The sequence below is a fragment of the Asterias rubens genome, chromosome 9, assembly GCF_902459465.1.
Source record: "Asterias rubens chromosome 9, eAstRub1.3, whole genome shotgun sequence".
Classification (NCBI taxonomy): Eukaryota; Metazoa; Echinodermata; class Asteroidea; order Forcipulatida; family Asteriidae; genus Asterias; species Asterias rubens.
The window spans coordinates 6462780-6481837 of record NC_047070.1 but is presented as its reverse complement, the minus strand read 5'-3'; the positions used below and the strand labels follow the sequence as shown (position 1 = coordinate 6481837).

Genomic DNA, 19058 nt, shown 5'->3' with positions numbered 1-19058 from the left:
CCATCTCAGTGTGTGTGGACAATGTCTTCAGCACACAATTCTCTTATATTAAGCTCTCCCCGTCGTTACCTTTTCAAGATTGAAACATAGCGGGATTGGATCTTCAATTTCGAAATTCAAATTAGCCCGAGAGGATGGGATTTGACGTTTGGTGTATTTATAGACTCGATTCAATCCCCGTTCTCGTGTGAGAGGTCCCTAATAGTGCCAACTAGCAAGCAAGCCGTATAATAGACCTTCATCACGTTCAGCCATCTTAAATTTCTCCTTTTGATATCATACAAATCGAGGCTGGAAGAACAACATAGTCTGGTTCCTATAACTGCAAGATGATTATTAGCATCCATTATTCGATACGAGGAACATGACCAAGATGGACGCAGCATGATAAAGGGTGCGTTCGTTTTTGTGTTCCTGGGTCGACCCCGGTGTGTGGCGTGTTTTTTCCAGGACAAACGAGTGCAGATAATTACCCACGTTCGTCCTGGGAAAAAAACCGCCACACACCGGGGTCGACCCAGGGGAGCTATAAACGAACGCACCCAAAGGTGTATAGCAGTGCGCGCTCGCAGTCATGTGGGGTGCTTGTCCCGTTCGGAACAGGTTTGGGAATGCAGAGCATCACAAAACAATAGTTTTTTGGCGATGGCACGGGATTGGGACTTGAGTCAAGTCTATAGGTGTATATATAGAGTCCCCGTGTTAGCTCGTCGTAATCTACGTTAGGGCCACTCTACCTCCCCATTGAATCAACCACCATTTGTTATTCTTGATGGGTTTTTGTTCTTTGGATAAACCCTGGGATGTGATGTCATGAAAACAGTCCGTAGTGGACACGGTCCTGACTGATTGCTAATGTAAATTATTGTCTCTGTCAATACACGTTTTTCTTAGTGGATTTATAGAGTGATATGCCGTACCTTTATTATACGAAATGCTGTATCCTGAAGTTGACTTGATTGATAGAGTAAACCCTCAGCCTGAAATTCTCAGCACGGGTATAAATTTACAAAGCCGTCAGGAGGAAAATCATTTGAAATATTTGTCTGGGGGTGTATACACACAGTGTCTTTATGGAAAACCAATACATCATCATAGGTTGAGAGAACATGTATTTTGTCTTCAATTTCGGAATTGAAGTTTGTCGAGAGGAAACAAACTATTTATCCAAGTTATCTTATTTTGGTCATGAAAGGCACTAGACACTAATTGGTAATTAATCAAAATATTGTTAGTTTAAAACTTACTTGGTAACGAGCAGTGGGGAGCTATTGATAGTATAAGACATTGCGAGAAACGGTTTCCTCTGAACTAACGTAGTTATAATTTCTTATTCAAATATTAACAAACAACTTTAGCTGCAGCCTTTTATTATGCATCTGAAAGCACACATAGGGAAAGGTGTTTTTATTCTCTTGACAATTTTATTTAGCCCAAATTCCACAGGTTTTTTATTTGATGCGTTGGAATACACCAAACCAAGTGGTTTTTTTGTCCAGTGCCTTTTTTTGTACTTTCAAAACAAAGACACTTTGTAGCTGTAGGTGAAACATTGCCAGAAGTTTCATTCAAAAGTGGAAAGCATGTTTTGTTATGGGATGGCTTGAGTGGCTATTATGTAAAGTGCTCGCCTCTTAAACTTTAGTCAAGGTTCGATTCCTGGCCAGGATATGTGTGTTGTGCGTTACTTTTCTCCTGTTCTACATGTACTCGTACAATGATCACTCTCCTTCCGAAATAATCACTACCCTCAAAGACAACATGCTATCTCCATTTGAGGCAAAAAAACATGCATTTGTAGACAATATGTTACATGACGAAGATTCTCAGGGGGTGGATGTTTTCGCAGAAATTTGTGTTTTCTGACTTAAATGCACAAGTATAGGTTCAAATGTTGATGGATTAGGGTGATCATGTTTAGATAATGGCCTATTTTACTACATAATCTGCAGTTAGTGGATCGGTATCTTAAACCCGTCTCAGAACTTGGCATTCGAGAAAAATATGTGGAGCCCGGGGGGGGGGGGGGGGGGGTGTGGACCGATCACATTTGTTAGAAAGGCACGTAGGCCTACAGGTGCGACTGAAATAAACATACAAAACCTAAATATCGAATTTTTTATTAATTAATAAGAGTTGTTGAGAATGTATTGCCTATAGGAAGAGACTAGGGGTGCAAGACGAGGGAAATAGAGTGAAAATATGAACTATTTAATGCATGCATGAAATACTTTTTGAGCAATGCACCGAGAAGCAGAATCTCGGTTAACACACACTCTTGGTCTAGACTGTAGCCCCCCAATGAGCTGGTTTAAATCATTCCCCCCATCAGCAAAGTTGCAATTTAATTTCACTGAAAATTTCAGTCTTTTGTCGAGTCTCTTCTTTTCTGACTTTGTATATATACTGTACAAGTAAGAGTTGAGTATGAAGACGATCTCGAAAAGTACTCCTAGCCTTCAGGTTTATGTCTTAATCCAGTTACTGTTATTTTCTTGGGCACGTCAAATTAACCTAATGCTGGAATTGTATTTGTGTGGTAACAAGGTGGAGTGGTCTTGTCACAAGTGAAGCCAGCGGGCCTGTATATCTTGTCAAGGTTACAGCACTTTTCATTCAGTTTGAATGTGCAGCTATTATGTTAAAGCCATTGAGCACTTTCTGAGCAGAACAAAAATTAAAAGTTCACAGATTTACAATCAATACAGGGTTTACAGAAGGTAATGGTGAAAGACTTCCCTTGAAATATTATTCCATGAAATGCTTTACTTTTTGAGAAAACATTAAAACAATTATCAGTTCTCGAGAATAACGGATTTATTTTAAACACATGCCTTGACACGGCGAAACATGCAGAAGCAAGGGTGGGTTTCCCCCGTTATTTTCTCCCGACTCCGATGACCGATTGAGTCTAAATTTTCACAGGTTTGTTATTTTATATGTAAGTTGTGATACACGAAGTGTGATGGGCCTTTGGACAATACTGTTTACCGATGTTGTGCGATTGCTTTAATAAAAGCATTTAATTAAAGGGGCACCAAGGGGTAGCGTGACTTTTACATGGGCACACAAGCAGGGAGCCATTCGCGAATTAGATTTGAATAACATGGTCTACGAAACAATGCCTTGCTTGGTCACAAGTTACATCTAAACAAAATTAATTCAGTTCAGAACAAATACGTTTTGAAAATCAAATCAAATTGACTTGGGTCATTCTAGGTCGTCTCGTGAGTAGGGTAGTTTGCTGATCACACACGAACATAAACAGACCAATACATAGGATTTCGTTTTTCCCCCTTTCGATTCAATTCAATTCAATTAATCTTTATTAGATCCTATAGTGAAGAAATGATTACAGGGTACATGCACAAATTTCTAAGATATTTTAGATAAAAGTTCTCAGATTTACTTATGGTAGTGGTCAAGGTTGGACATTAACTGTTTGCCTGAAAGGCTGTAGTTAGTGAGAGATGAGTTAACAAATTAGTTTTGAGATCATGACGTTTAAAGACAGAAAAAACGTATAATGGAATGTGCACTATTGTCGTGACTCCAATGGCCGATTGAGCTGCATCTTTTCACATGTTTTGTAATTTCATGTGCCGAGTCACATAAAGTGCAGAGATGCATTGCAATTGACAATCACCCATACATTAAACCATATTGACAATTGCCATTGTTGGCTCATCCCCCCCCCACCCCATAAAATGCTGATTAATTTATTGCGCGAACCAAAGGCGTCTCACATATCTCAGACTGAGAAGCAGGGGGTAGCCCTTCCTGATTCATTATAATCTGACTGAAGAGTACGTACGTATGATCCAACAAAGCCCCCTCCATGATAACAATAGCCACTCACACTCATGAAACCACATTATATGCATCTTTGTGTAGACATCTTCTGTTCTTTCCATTGTCCCCGTAGAGTTAAGATTTGTATAGACAAAATATCTTGTGGACCACCCCGGTCTTTAGAATATTTCCATACGTTGACTCCGTAATAAAGCGGGCCCCAGACCCCACGCCGTAATGGCGTCGCGCTACGCGCTAACAATTTCACTCCGAAAATCACACCCCTCGGGAAAATCGAGGAGTGCTTTTTCCCACACGCATGTGATTTTCAAATCAGAAGGACTGCAGATTCCTTTTATTTTCCATGCTATGTTTTGTCCTTGGTCTCCCGAAGGTACCTAATATGAGCTCACCCCGTGTGTTCATCTTCCCCTTCTTCATAATCACACATTTGTTTGATAAGCGAGGTGTTCAGTATCACCCCCTCTTTATATGTTCCCCCATTTGGTATGTGCACTGATTTTATGATGCTCGTCTAATCAGGAAACGCCTAAAGGTAAAATAGCACAAAGAATAACTCGGCAGAAATTTGTTATGCCCTGGGCTATAAAATAGTCATGGCAAGCCTTTTTCGTAGTTGAATATTGGGACCATTTAATATGCCCAAGTGTATTTCCATCACATTAAAGCAATGGGAATCATCAATGTTCCTAAAAAATGTTTGAACAATGAGGCATGAACCACAGCCACAATACATGTAGTTACTCTATTTCGCGCGAAATTAAAAACGCCTAAGCAGTCACGTGTCCAGTGCCCTTTAACTTATACCGAGTAATTAATTCCAAGAGATCTGATGGTTTTATCACATAATTTACTACCTGCCTGTCGGCAATTATCGGCAGCTACCCAGTTACAAATAACAAGGCCATAAACTGCCCGTTTTTATTAAAATGAAGATATTAATCAACCGTAAAGATCTGTATCATATGCAATTTTCTTGTTCTAATGCCGGAAGTGTCACTCGATCTTGAGCAAACACAGGGGGGGGGGGTCCCAAGGGCTCTCTTGTTTGAACAAAGCAGGGAGTGCGGGCTAAAACTGATGGGCAAAAAAAAGATGGCAGGATGAGCTCGTAGCCTTATTGTTTTGGAACTACAACACAGATTGACATTGCCTGGCTATTCAAATAAAACATGGCGCGTCATGCAATAATGGTGCATGGATCTACTTGTTCGGTGCGTTCGATTAGCTTCCCTGGGTCGACCCCGCGGTTTCACTCGGGTGAGCCCCTGACAAGAGCTAATCGAAAGATCACACTCGCCCTCTCGCGGTGACACCCCCAAGTGACGACCCACTCTTTTTAGTGAACCGGGTGAGTCCCTAGAATTACGTAAAAGGTATTCGAACGTACCGGGGTCGACCCAGGGTAGCTAAACGAATGCACCAATACAAATAGCATGAACAACTGACGTCATAGATCGAGGCTCGTGAACTACGCCAGATACCAGCTTTGAGCGAGTGTCCGGATCCGTACAAATGTACCTTTGACCTCTCATTCATATCACATTGGGATTCAAAGTCAAATCCTACGTACATGCATATATTTAAATAAACATTACATGCGTGCATGTACATCTCACACTAAATACAAACTTGGCACACCACAGACGACCAAAAGTGTGTCTGACAGCACAGATATAGAAAGCTTATTGGTCACTGCGCGTTTATCTAATTTCACCATTATTTAATGTAATCAGAGAGCCCGTAGGACCAGTGCCTGTCTTTATCCTTGTGGATACCAAGTTTCAGACAGAAGAGAAATCTATTCATAGCAAAAGTGTCTTTTACTTAACTTTGGCATCCTTGCTTAGTGTAACAGGCTCTTTCACTGCATACAAAAAGGAAAACATTTATAGCAACCTGCACCAATCAATTCCCAATGGAACCTTTTCATTGAAATTGCATCCAAAGCAGTGAGTTGAGTCACTTTCTCCTGTGGGTGAACACATAAACCGAACGAGGAGTCAGATTTTCTTTCTTTTGATCGCTAAGAATGTTACTTCTTCCCAGCAGATTCAGTGGCTAACCACCTCCTCTTTAGGGTGAAAGAAAGAGGGGGTCTAGCCCTTCTCTTTGCCACTGATGGGTACTGGATAATTCCCACTCTATGCCTGTGCAAACACGCATGATGTTCTGCAGGCAATGACGTACTGCTCATATAGCCTGAACACATTAAGTTTAATGCACTTATAAGTATCGGATTCCCCTTTTTCCTTGTCGCCCCCCCCCCCCCAATTTACCCTTTTTTTTTTAGCCTCTCTCAGATATTCAAAACGAGTAGGCCTACAAGTTATCAAAGGACAAAAAGAAGTTTTGTTTAATATATTTATTTATAAAGCCATCGCTGGTGATGTTTGTCGACTAGTCTCAGATTCTCCGTCAGAACTCTTTGAGGATGAAATAGCCTTTTTATCCAGCATCGATTTGTGCTCCATAGAGTTGTAGAGTTAACAAATATATCCAAAGAATTTACAAACTAAGTGCCTTCATTTGCCTCCATTGAGACTGGGTTTTCTCTAAAGTTGGGTCCATTGGCATTTGGTTATCAAATTGCCAACTTGTTCAAATATACGACACTTAGCTGCTCTAATTTGTATGAGAAATTCTCATTTTCTCTCTTCTGAAAATGGCCATTCTTATCCATTGAAATGGTTTTCTTTTGAGATTGGTATTCTGGAATAAATTTTAGTCTCCAAAAGAGGGGAGTAAAGTTACACACATATACAAATGACTTATGACTGGCATTCATTCCGAACAAAGATGTTGACAACAATATTGGGAGACGGTCATTATAAGGGCGAATCGGCTCAGTTTTTAGAGCACCGACACGTTTATTTGAAGATCACTGTTTTAAATCCCACTCTAGTCAAGCTTTCTGTATGAACCCAAAACAAATTGAACCAAAAACAAATTGAACCAATAATAATTATAAAAACAATGGACACTTTTATAGCGCCGGTATCCGCCGCAAGCGTCGCTCATGGCGCTGCTCTCTACAAAAGAACAACCAACAAGCAATGAAACTGTTAGTAGTCAGTTCCCTTAGTCAGACTCGCACTTTTCCCTTTAACTCTTTGTGACAAATTCCAACCCAAACTTTGCCCGCGGTTAGACATCTTAAAAAGCCAAAGCTGTCAAACAATTTTTTTCAGAGTTCATTAATTACGCAGGTAGTGCCCAACTCCAATTTAAGGGAGCAATTTGATGGCCCTTCTTTTAATAGTGCTCTTCACACGACAGAAATTTAACTGGGGTCCCTTGCTTGATTTTAGCATGGTTATAGCAATGCTTGACAAGATTTTGCAAGAGAACTTGACAGCAGAGAAAATTGCTGTCCATAAGGTACATTTTTGTTAAAATTGTACAACCACTAGCAAGGGACACTAGCTAAATTGCTCTCGGGTGAAAGGGGTTTTATAGCCAGTCCAAGAGAGTGCAACACGATAGCACCGTTAACATGTATCAACTTTGGAAAACGTCAAGAGAGAAAGAAACAAAACCCCAACCTCAACACGAGTACCAACATATTTAAATTAGGAAATATGAACTCTGTTCGTGAGGACGTTGGGGATGCTGTATTATTCCACTGATGAGTTGAACATTCACCTTTGGATTCCCTCCTCATGCATTTATATCAATCTGTTTAGGGTAACCATGTTCGGATATCTCTCCAACCGGGGAGTGTGTGTGTGTGTCTCTTGTCTGTTTCCCAACATTTGATATAGCCGTTGACTGCATGCTTGCTACCAAGCACAAAAACATGGGAGGATCAAGTAGCCATTTGAGCATTGACGTCATACCTTATACAGGTGGCTCACCCTATAGTCCAAAACGGTTATCCAACTATCAAAAACAAAGGAAATATGCCCCCACTGGAGGTACATATTGAAATGAAAGTTTGCAGAAAATGTTGAACCAATAAAAACATATATTCAGACAGTGAGTGTTTTGCTAACATTCGGCCGTCCATGTCAATCAGCTCGGTTTGTTTACCAAATGTTATGGTCCATATCAATACTTGGCAAGATCGGATCAGACACCACTGGGAACAAGGTTGGCACACACACACACACACGCACACCCCCTCATGAGTTTAACTTCTTTATCCATTTTTGTTTGTTACTCATTTATTAGGCCGAGACCATACCACTGGGAATGAGTTTGGCACACACTCATGATTTTAACTTCTTTCTCCTTCTTATTGTTGACTCACTCTTTATAGGGGATGGCATCAGAGCTGAACATGTACGAGTCTCAAGTTCAGGAGTATAAGTACGAGATAGAACGACTTGCTAGAGAGCTACAAGAAGTGAAGAAGAAGTACTACACACAGAAACGAAAGGACCAACAAGTCAGGTAAGCATCGAATGACACAGACACTGTATAGATTAGTTTGTTCATGGAAGTTATAACAATACTAGTAATAGTTATAATCCAAGCAGTTATATAGCGTTCTTACACAGAATAGATACCACAACGTTTAAAGACACTGGACACTATTGGTAATTGTCAAAGACCAGTCTTCTCACTTGGTGTGTCTCAACATTATGCATAAAATAACAAACCTGTGAAAATTTGAGCTCAATTGGTCAACAAGGTTGCGAGATAATATGGAAAGAAAACACACCCTTTATGTCACACGAAGTCTACTGAGAAATTACTTCTTTCTCGAAAACTATACGTTACTTCAGAGGGATTCGTTTCTTACAATGTTTTATGCTATCAACAGCTCTCCATTGCTTGTTACCAAGTCAGTTTTTATGCTGATAATTATTTTGAGTAATTACCAATAGTATCCAGTATCCAGTACTAACTCTACGGGAAAACCAGCCTCAATCCCTTTAACTTGGCCCTGCAGCGCACAGTATTGATTATTGACGACGGAAGAAACTTCAAACAGACTCGGAGTTGTCTGTTTGTCATTGAGGCATCAATTTAGATTAATTATCCATGATCTATCATCTGCCAGTCTTGCGAAAAAGTCTCTACATCTGTTTGCCTTTCACCCAGGCAAAATAGGAACAGCACTTCTACCGTGAAGGCTGCCTGTCGTCAAAACTAGAATGTTAGTAGGTTATTGATCATTTTAAGAAAACAAAATGTCACCTAATCTTGGTTTTTAGTTATTTGGTATTAAAAACTTTTTTTTCCTTTGCTATTCATGAGAGATAACTTCTTATCATCTCAACTCATAATGTTCGTCTCTAAATCCACCGTTAAGGCAGGAAGGGATTTGTCCATATTGGAATACTGGATGAAACCCCAGATTGGATTGCTCCTTTCTGCTAGTGCTCACACACTCTCCCACAGGCTACAGGCTGAAAATGTTTTCCATCAAGATTATGATCACCGTGCCGTTGAATTACCCCCCCCCCCCCCATCCCTCCATCCTCTCGGAAATAAAATACAACCCAGAATGCAATCGGCAAGATGCCATTAAGATATAAAATGAATAGCTCAGGGAGCTCCCAGTACACAAATGCTGTTTTTACTGTTAGTTGACAGGGTCACGCCTAAGCGTTTTGGACGGGTAAAGGCTGTGTGCCCTGTGTGTGTGTCTCGTATCAACAAACAAGAGCTCATGGGTTACTATTAGTGGTATTAGTTGACCGGAGGGGAGTCGGGAATCGTGTAATATTGGTTTATTGCCTGAAAAGTGCATGCTTATGGAAAGCCATGATGGGTCACCTGTAGTGATCTGTAGATCTGAGTCACGGGGAGATCTATATGTGCGCTTTTCCACACGGAGCAACGACCTGATACTGTCCTAATTCGTCTCTCCATGTATGGAGGAAGAGAAGAGCATCAGTAGGAGCTGGCAGGCCTGGATATAGCTACCTCCATGATATAACAGGGCAAGGCAATCTTCATTTTGTGAAAGGGCTTCCTTTAGAAGATCGTAAGGCCAATGGGAAATTGTTTGAAGGGGGTACGAAGCCAAGACCAGGGCAACAGAGACCCTGGTCTGGATATTCATCGTCGAGAGGCCAAGGCAATCTTCATTTTGTGAAAAGAGCTTCCTTTGGAAGATCGTTAGGCCAATGGGAGCATTTTTGAAGGGGGTACAGAGGCCAAGACCAGGGCAACAGAGACCCTGGACTGGTTATTCATCTTTGAGAGGGCAAGGCAATATTTCATTTTGTGAAAAGGGCTTCCTTTGGAAGATCGTTAGGGCAATGGGATCATTTTTTTTAACTGGGGTACATTTTTTTAACTTGGGTACAGAGGCCTAGACCGGGACCAGAGACCGTGGCCTCGATATTCATCTTTGAGTAGGGCAAGGCAATAATTCATTTTGTGAAAGGGCTTCCTTTAGAAGATCGTAAGGCCAATGGGAAATTGTTTGAAGGGGGTACAGAGGCCAAGACCAGGGCAACAGAGACCCTGGTCTGGATATTAATCTTTGAGAGGGCAAGGCCATATTTCATTTTGTGTAAAGGGCCTCCTTTGGAAGATCGTAAGGTCGATGGGATCATTTTTTTTAACTGGGATACAGAGGCCAAGACCAGGGCAACAGAGACTCTGGCCTCCGTGTAATACGAGCCCTAAGCTAGGCCTAACAGGTGCACAATTAACAATAGTTTACAAAGCTTCCACATAAATGTTATCTACACACGTAGAGTAACACGTTTAGGCAATCATATATTTTATGTAAAATTCACCCCCACTATGATGAGATCTAAAGTTTCATATTTGTATCCATTATATTTTATGTGTTAGTGTATCAACGTTTTTTCCATAAACGAAAACAATCATGATCAGAATACCATCACATGTTTATGCTGTTGTAGCTGGCAACCTTTCAAGCATATATATTGCTACTTGATGTGCTTTGTTAACAGCTTGTTGAAATGTTTGCCGTGACCTTCCGTAAAAATATCTTAGTTTACGCGTATTTTACTGATGCATGCGTGAACTCTTTTTCTACTCAAATAATACCAACTTTACATACAGTACTACGCTTTAATCCTATACCCTCTTCACGTTACTTTCTAGGCTAGCTAAGTGTTCGAAAATGTCGAGACCTTTTTTTCCGAGTACATAATAAGACACATGAACAAATCTGTATACATTTGCAAGGTTACTGAGTGCCACGACAACTATATGCTTAAAAGGCACTGGACCCGTTTGGCAATTTCAAAGGCCAGTATTCACACTTGGCGTATCCCAACAAATGCATCAAATAACAACTCTGTGAAAATTTGGACTCATTGGTCATCGAAATTGCAAGAGAATGATGTGTGTGCTTTCATCTGCCTATACTTACAATGTTGTATACTATAAACAACTCCCATTGCTCGTTACCAAGTAAGCTTTTATGCTAACAATTATTTTGAGTAGTTACCATTAGTGTACAGTGCTTTTAACGACTTTTAGGATTGCTTTAATGTAAGTCGCCTCACGCCCTGTTGTAACTGACAGGAGGCGTCATCCTCACCCTGAGGCTTATGAGGTCCTCAAGCCGATGAAGAGCAATCTATTGAGAGGTGTCGTTGACTCTCTTAGCCTTTGTCACAGACCCTCACACAGATAGATATTCTCATCATGAGTGGATGTTTGTGTCGTTAACCTTATCACAGCTGTCCTCATTTAAAGGCAGTGGACACTATTGGCAATTAACTCAAAATATTGTTAGCATAACGAGCTGGTGACGAGCTGTTGATAGTATAAAACATTGTGAGAAACGGCTCCCTCTGAAGTAACGTAGTTTTTGAGAAAGAAGTAATTTCGCTCTAAATTTCATGTTTTGTCGTCCATCTCTCGCAACTTCGACGACCAATTGAGTCAAAATGGTCACATATTGTTTTTAGTGCATTTGTTGGGATACACCAGGTGAGGATACTGGTTGTTGACAATAACCAAAAGTATACCTTTAGTTTTTGGAGTCGTTCAGATGAAATTTGGCCCTTGTCTCATTTTTTTTATTTATATCAACATTTTTTTTTTTTTACTGTCCAGAACAGAGTTTTTCACATAATTTCTTCTTCATGTTTGTGTCATATTTTTGCCCGGACTTGGTGCCATTTTTCTTGGGAATATAGTCTCTTTGCCTCAATCAGCATGACTTGTTCTGCTTTTCTTACACGTCAGTTGTTCTAACAATTTATGTATTGCGTGAATGAGTTCTCTTATCAGTAAAATCTTCACAATACCGTTTCCTTTTTAGAATCTGCTCGAAATCTCTTCGGATTTTTCTTCCACTTAAGTGGGTTTCCCACTCCATCGATTCAACCAATATTCTTTCAATTCAAATCTCACTTTAATATAAACAATGTTGATTTCTCTGGAGGAGCAGTGTTTTTTGATGTATTTTTCTTCAGGAAATACAGGGAGAATGTTTTTTTGTTTATTTTAAAAGATAGCACTGCCTTTTAGATGTAGTCATATTTACATTTATTTTATGGCTGCCCTGGATACAAAGATGTCTATGGGATATTTTTGTTGAATGCATTCACCCGCTTTGTATAGTTCGGAATAAATATTTATTATTTATATCTTTCTTCCCTCTCTATTTATATTAGTTGCGGTGCTAATTGTTTTCATTATTCTACCTCACTATGCACTGCCTTTTAGATCTACTCATATTCACATATGTTTTATGGCTGCCCTGGTTAAATACATGTAGATGTCTATGGGGTATTTTGTTAGGATGAATTCGCCCGCTTTGTACAGTTCAGAATAAATATTTATTGTTTATACCTTTCCTCTCTCTCTTTTTATACTATATGGGTCATTCCATGTCAGACCAACGCACTTTTTTACCTCATGTTTTCGATTTTGATAAAAATTGCTGTGATTGTAGGTCCTTATGAGCAATGAATGCACAGCAATTTTTAGCCCGATCGGACTTACCATGTGGTCAGGGCAGAAACCACTAAAATCTGACATTTTTAGGGTAAAATACCATCTTTTTGGTAAAAATATGTCATAACCATGTCAATTCTCAATCACATATATGCAAATTTGGTATCAAAATGATGGGAATTGCATGCTCAAATCAGTTCTTTTGCGAGATAAGAATGAAAGAAAAAACAACCTTATCACACGAAGTTGTGTGCGTTTACATGGTTGATTTCGAGACCTCAAGTTCTAAACTTGAGGTCTCTAAATCAAATTCGTGGAAAATTACTTCTTTCTCGAAAACTATGGCATTTCAGAGGGAGCCGTTTCTCATAATGTTTTATACTATCAACCTCTCCCCATTACTCGTCACCAAAAAAGGTTTTATGCTAATAATTATTTTGAGTAATTACCAATAGTGTCCACTGCCTTTAAAGATATTAATATAGAAAGCTTCCCTTAAAGTATTAACTTCTAATGTGCTGTAGTTTTTGAGTAATACGTGAAACAATTTCATGAAATAATTTGTTATACTGTGTATATACGTACAACGGATTTATGCAGCTCTCCTGAAAATATTGCCCTGTGAATTTCCTTTTTTTTCTCTCAAAAACTTGAATACTAATGAGGCTGAAATTCTTCATGTTAATAAATATTACATACAACTTCATTCACAGTGAGATAAGGGTTCATGTTATGGCCAAAAACTTGCTCTACCAAAGGTATCAAAACGCCTTAAAGGCAGTGAACACTATTGGTAATTACTCAAAATAATTATCAGCATAAAACCTTACTTGGTAACGAGTAATGGGGAGAGGTTGATAGTAACAAAAACATTGTGAGAAACGGCTCCCTCTGAACTGATGTAGTTTTCGAGAAAGAAGTCATTTTCAACGAATTTGATTTCGAGACCTCAGATTTAGAATTTGAGATCATGAAATCAAGCATCTAAAAAGCACACAACTTCGTGTGGCTATGGTGCGACAAGGTTTTTTTCCCCCATTAATACCTCGCAACTTCGACGACCGATTGAGCTCAAATTTTCACAGTTTTTTGTTTATGCATGTTGAGATACACCAAGTGTGAAGACTAGTCTTTGACAATTAATAGTGTCCAGTGTCTTAAAGTCTGAAAGAGGCATGAAGTCAAAACGAGTGTGTACATAACTCTTAATTTTGTTACTTTTTTTTTCAATTTCTAGAGAGCGAGATCGGTCAATGGCTCAGGCTGGTTCAGCCCCCATCCAACCACAGCGTACGGACGGCCCTCGTTTCACTGGCGGTGGTTTCAACCTCAAGCAGCCCGGACTGGGTAAAGTCACGTCATAGATGAAACAACCTTCAACCGCGATCTTGAGAATCGAAATATCTTACGTTTTTTTTTTATCAAAACAAGAGAGTTCCGTCCACTTGGGAAATAATTTACTTCAATGTTAATGGATTTATGAATGCATTTATGTTATAATTAAATATAAAAGCGTGCATAATTATTATTACATGGCTTTATTATTTCCAGGGTGCAAACAAATAACATTCCCTTTGTTGCGTTTTGGTTGCTTTGACCCTGGAACTTCTTTGTAGGATTTTAATTTAACATTTACTTAAACAAGCTCTTTCAGTTATAATGGCCAAACAGGGAACGTTTTCACCCAGCACTTTGGCATGGCAAAATATTTCCACACAGACTTAACATACTTTGTGCGCACTGAATGCTAGTATTGAGTAGCAATTGCTGATGTTTTTAGTAGCAACTAAAGCATTTTGTGTTGCATTTTGCTCTGCTATAAAAGGGAAATCGTTAAATAATGTTGGAGGGGACGTATTGTGCCGGCTGAAGAAATGTGATAAAGATCATTTCAGGCTTAATAATTCGTGGAGGTAACAAAGGCGATTCCCTCCATGTCCTTTGGTTATTGCCTTGATGCCCTTGAAATGTTCAAGTAGAAGTTTACAATTTCCTCATAGGGTGCCCTTTACCTGGGAGAAAATGCCTTGGTGCCCTTGCACTTTCAAAAAAAAAGGAAGCATAAAGGCCTGAAATTTGATGATTGCAATACACGAGTCTTACGCCGGTTGGTCTGAACAGCTTCGTCACCGCGCCTCGACCGAACACGCGAAAACGCTCAACCGATTGACCATGTTTATGGTTGGGGTCGCCAACACACTCCTGCTTTGCAAGTCAATCCAGCCAAGTGTGAACATTGCTTTATTCTCCCCAGGAAAGGGGGGGGGTTGCTTGTTGACATCTGAGTGACTTGATTAGTCTCTCTTCAGTGTGTTGACAAACCAATCCTTCATTAGGGCAACTGCCATGATCTGGGTTATTAATTGGTTAATCATTACCCCGTGAAACAATCAAAAACTACAATAAACACCGACAGTGATTGTAACTGACAAAGTGTATAGCCATGATGCACACATCACCGCTGTCACTCTGTAGCCATAATCTGGGTGATTTTCATATTGTGATAACAAAAACACAAGGACAGGTAGAATTGTATTTTGACAGTTTTCCCTTTGTTTGGTTTGCCCTATATCTGTCACGACCATCTTCATTTGAGATGAGCAGAATGGGAAAGTATTAAGCTAAGCTGAACGTGAGTCCTTGCTGATAAACACTGAGTGTGGGTGTAATCTGTAACATGGTTCCGTGGTTAGAGATGACAGTGAGCATGCAAGGTGGTATATTGTGGTGACTTCATCTACAAATTACACAGTCAACCCTCCTACTGTCTGACCATTTAATATCATGTTGTTTGAATGACACGTTGGCCTACAAAATGGTATCATGTGGTGAAAGCTACACATTGAATAGTAAACTCTCCTACTGTCTGACCATTTAATATCACATACGCTGTGTTGAATGACACATTAACAGTTGGCCTGCAATGTGGTATCATTTGGTGAAGGCATCTACACGTTACTCGGTCAACCCTCCTACTGTCTGACCATTTAACACCATGTTGTATTGAAAGACACATTAACTATGTTATTCTGCAATATGGTATCATCAACCCTCCTGCTGTCTCACACTGGTTAACAAAAATAATTACTCATGTGCTACCAAAGTGGTCTTGCAGGGTAGCATGTACGGCAGTTGGTTGCCACTAGGTTGCCTGATGTAAAAGTTGCCCCGTGTGACAAGGCCATAAGCCTCTACCCCGCCATGTGTTTATGTAGAGCAGATGCAAATACAATCCTAGGGGAGCGGGTTGGGTGGCGTAAGGCACCCTTCTTGGGCCTGTTAAATGGCCACCGTGGGCTTGCATGTATTTTCATGCAAGCCTCGATTTGAAAATCCATTTTGTTGTACGCAAATCATTCAAAGTTTTCACTCGTGAAAGCCTCAGGTTGAACCGCCACCAGTCACCTATCTCTGCTCCTCTGAGCAACATCTAAATGGCCGCCAAAAAGTTATTACAAAAATTGTATGTTGGCTCAGCAAGTGGATTAAGAGACTCGACTCCCACCCAGCAGGAAGTACTGTGCATTTATGTTAGCCACGGGGATAACAGCAGACGCTGTATCATAACATAATCATTGTGTATACAAGCCACAGGCAGGATTTTACTCTAATATAGTGGTCCCTGTGGCGCCCGGGTGATGTATTATTATTAAGTGCTGTTTTGCAGTTACTATCTCTCTCTCTCTATTGGAAATGGTACACACCCCCTGTTCTGTGGGTATGTTTGTTTCATTAGATTCATCAACACAATAAAAACAGAGGGTTTCTCATAAAAACATGGATGCCTTCTTTAAACTGTTACAAGTAATTGTACGGACTCTACACTGGTGTGCAGACTGTTATGGAGTGAGAACGACACTACTTAAGTTATGGAAAGGTTTGCGGTAACACCATGTAAAGACTATCTCTAATGAGTTGGGGTGGTTCTCCAACTCATTAGAGATAGTCATTACATGGTGTTACAGCAAACTTTTCCATATCGTATTTCCACCATGCAAACTTTCGAATCCTACTGATAATACTTAGAGAACGCTACCGCACCTCTAGTTTACGTTACGACCATGCCACACGAGGCGATCTATATGCAACCAGTTCCAGGCACTATCCAAAAGAGAAGGCATTCACATTCAAATGTTCTCACATTCTTCTTAGAGATCGTAAGATATTACTTACTCTAGGATACCGAAGTGGTCCTGTTGCATGTATAACTGCAGTTGGTTGCCTCCAAGTTGCATGGGAAAAATTGTCTCGTGTTACAAGGCCGTTGTGCGGTACATTATTTGGTTCGTATCGGTGACGTACTATCTGCTTCCTAAAAATGTAATTTTCTAACAAGTTAAAGGAACACGTTGCCTTGGATCGGACGAGTTGATCTATAAAAAGCGTTTGAAACCGTTTGTTATAAAATGGTTAAAAAGATATTTTAGAATACAATGATCCGTACAAATTTGCCTCGAAATTGCGTGGTTTTCCCTTTATATTACTTTGCGAACTAACACGGTCGGCCATTTATGGGAGTCAAACATTTGACTCCCATAAATGGCCGACTGTGTTAATTGACGAGGTAAAAGGAAAACCGTGCAATTTCGAGACATGTTTGTGTGGATCATTGTATTCAACTTTTACAACATCTTTCTACCCATATGCATTTTATAACAAATGGTTACAAACGCTTTTCAAAGACCAACTCGACCGATCCGAGGCAACGTGTTCCTTTAACTGGAGTATAAATTGTGTTTCACCCAATACGCCGATGAATACCCAGTACGTTCCCCAATTCCGTTTTACACTTGACTCGGGGAAAGTATACCAAGTAATAAACAGTGCTACACACAGCGTTTTGGGTAAAATACAAATAAATACTCTCTATCCCCGATGCAAATTTAACATCTATATTAAATTAATTCCGAGTGCTGTTAGCATTGTTTTCTTGTTGTGTTTTAAAACAACACACAGTGACACTGGGAGTAAATGATGGCATATATAGGTCTTCCCGATTGTACAGATACTGTTATTGTGAGATGGGGGACAAATTCTTAAAACCATTTTCCGCCCAAAGGAAAAACCATGTCAACATTACCATGCGCTGCTTACCGCACACTTCTGCGCTTGAGGCGCCCTTTTAAAAGTGGGCGGTTCTGTTGGGCCGTAAGCGCAGAATTCCACGGTAAAAAGCAGAGCCATGACGTGACTTTTCCCCCGGTCTTTCGACAGTTTCTGATGATGGTGACTCGCAGCTACATGAGCTTACTGGTGTATTTTTTTAAAGAAAGTTGCACGGTAAATAATATTTTCTACTTGAATGTTATTCCAATAAACTTTTAAAAAACTTGTTCAGAAAACGAGTGTCCTGAATCTTAGTTATTAGTTCTTGTGTGTTAACTGATAAGATTTTAATTTTAACTAATGTATCATTGTTTTTGCAATGAAATATCTTCCGAGGTTGTATTGTTCGTTCACCCCTTGCAACTGAACTTGTCCCGAGAAGAAAAAAAATACAAAAGCTATTGTACACGTAACCTATAGTACATGTAGCCTACATGCCTATACAAACAGTTTGTTTGTTTGTTTGTTTGTTTGTTTGTTTGTTTGTTTGTTTGTTTGTTTGTTGTTGTTCTGTCAGTGCATTCACTTCCGTATGCCAACAGTTAAGTTGAGTAATTACCAAAAGCGTCCGGCGCCATTAAACAAGCCCATCAGTATATCATACGGAGACTCGAGATAAGTTCAAACAGATACATCTTCCATGGATATCTCATGCAACACAGTCTAGTTCAATCTTAGATCATTAACAGAGACATCTTCCGTTGGTATTATTTAACATTCAAAGCTCACCATTAAAAACCTTTCAGTACATCGCAGATAAGCTCAATCTAAGATCTCAACACAGACATCTTTCATGGAAATAATTCCAATGGCCAAAGCTCACCATTACCGAGCCTTTTAGTAGACCACGGACATAATCAAACTAAGATCTCACCAAACAAAGCTCACCTTTAAAAATAGACATCTTCCATGGAAATCATTCAAATGGCCAAAGCTCACACAAGCCTTTCGGTTGACCACAGACAAACTCAATCTTAGATCTCAGTATTGACATCTTCCATTGATACTTTTCAATATTCAAAGCTCACAATTAAAAACCTTTCAGTACATCGCAGATAAGCTCAATCTAAGATCTCAACACAGACATCTTTCATGGAAATAATTCCAATGGCCAAAGCTCACCATTAACAAGCCTTTTAGTAGACCACGGACATAATCAAACTAAGATCTCACCAAACAAAGCTCACCTTTAAAAATAGACATCTTCCATGGAAATCATTCAAATGGCCAAAGCTCAAACAAGCCTTTCGGTTGACCACAGACAAACTCAATCTTAGATCTCAGTATTGACATCT

General features: G+C 39.8%; 1 protein-coding gene across 1 annotated transcript in view; it reads left to right on the top strand.

The window, feature by feature from the left end:
- Positions 1 to 17038, top strand: part of LOC117294595 (cilia- and flagella-associated protein 58-like) — a 58966-nt gene extending 41928 nt beyond the window's left edge. Inside the window, exons 15-16 of the mRNA XM_033777080.1 lie at positions 8075 to 8208; positions 13895 to 17038. Of these exons, the coding sequence (XP_033632971.1) occupies positions 8075 to 8208; positions 13895 to 14021 (261 nt within the window). The 3' untranslated portion in view covers positions 14022 to 17038. The remainder of the gene's footprint in view (positions 1 to 8074; positions 8209 to 13894) is intronic.
- Positions 17039 to 19058: the final 2020 nt, after the last annotated feature.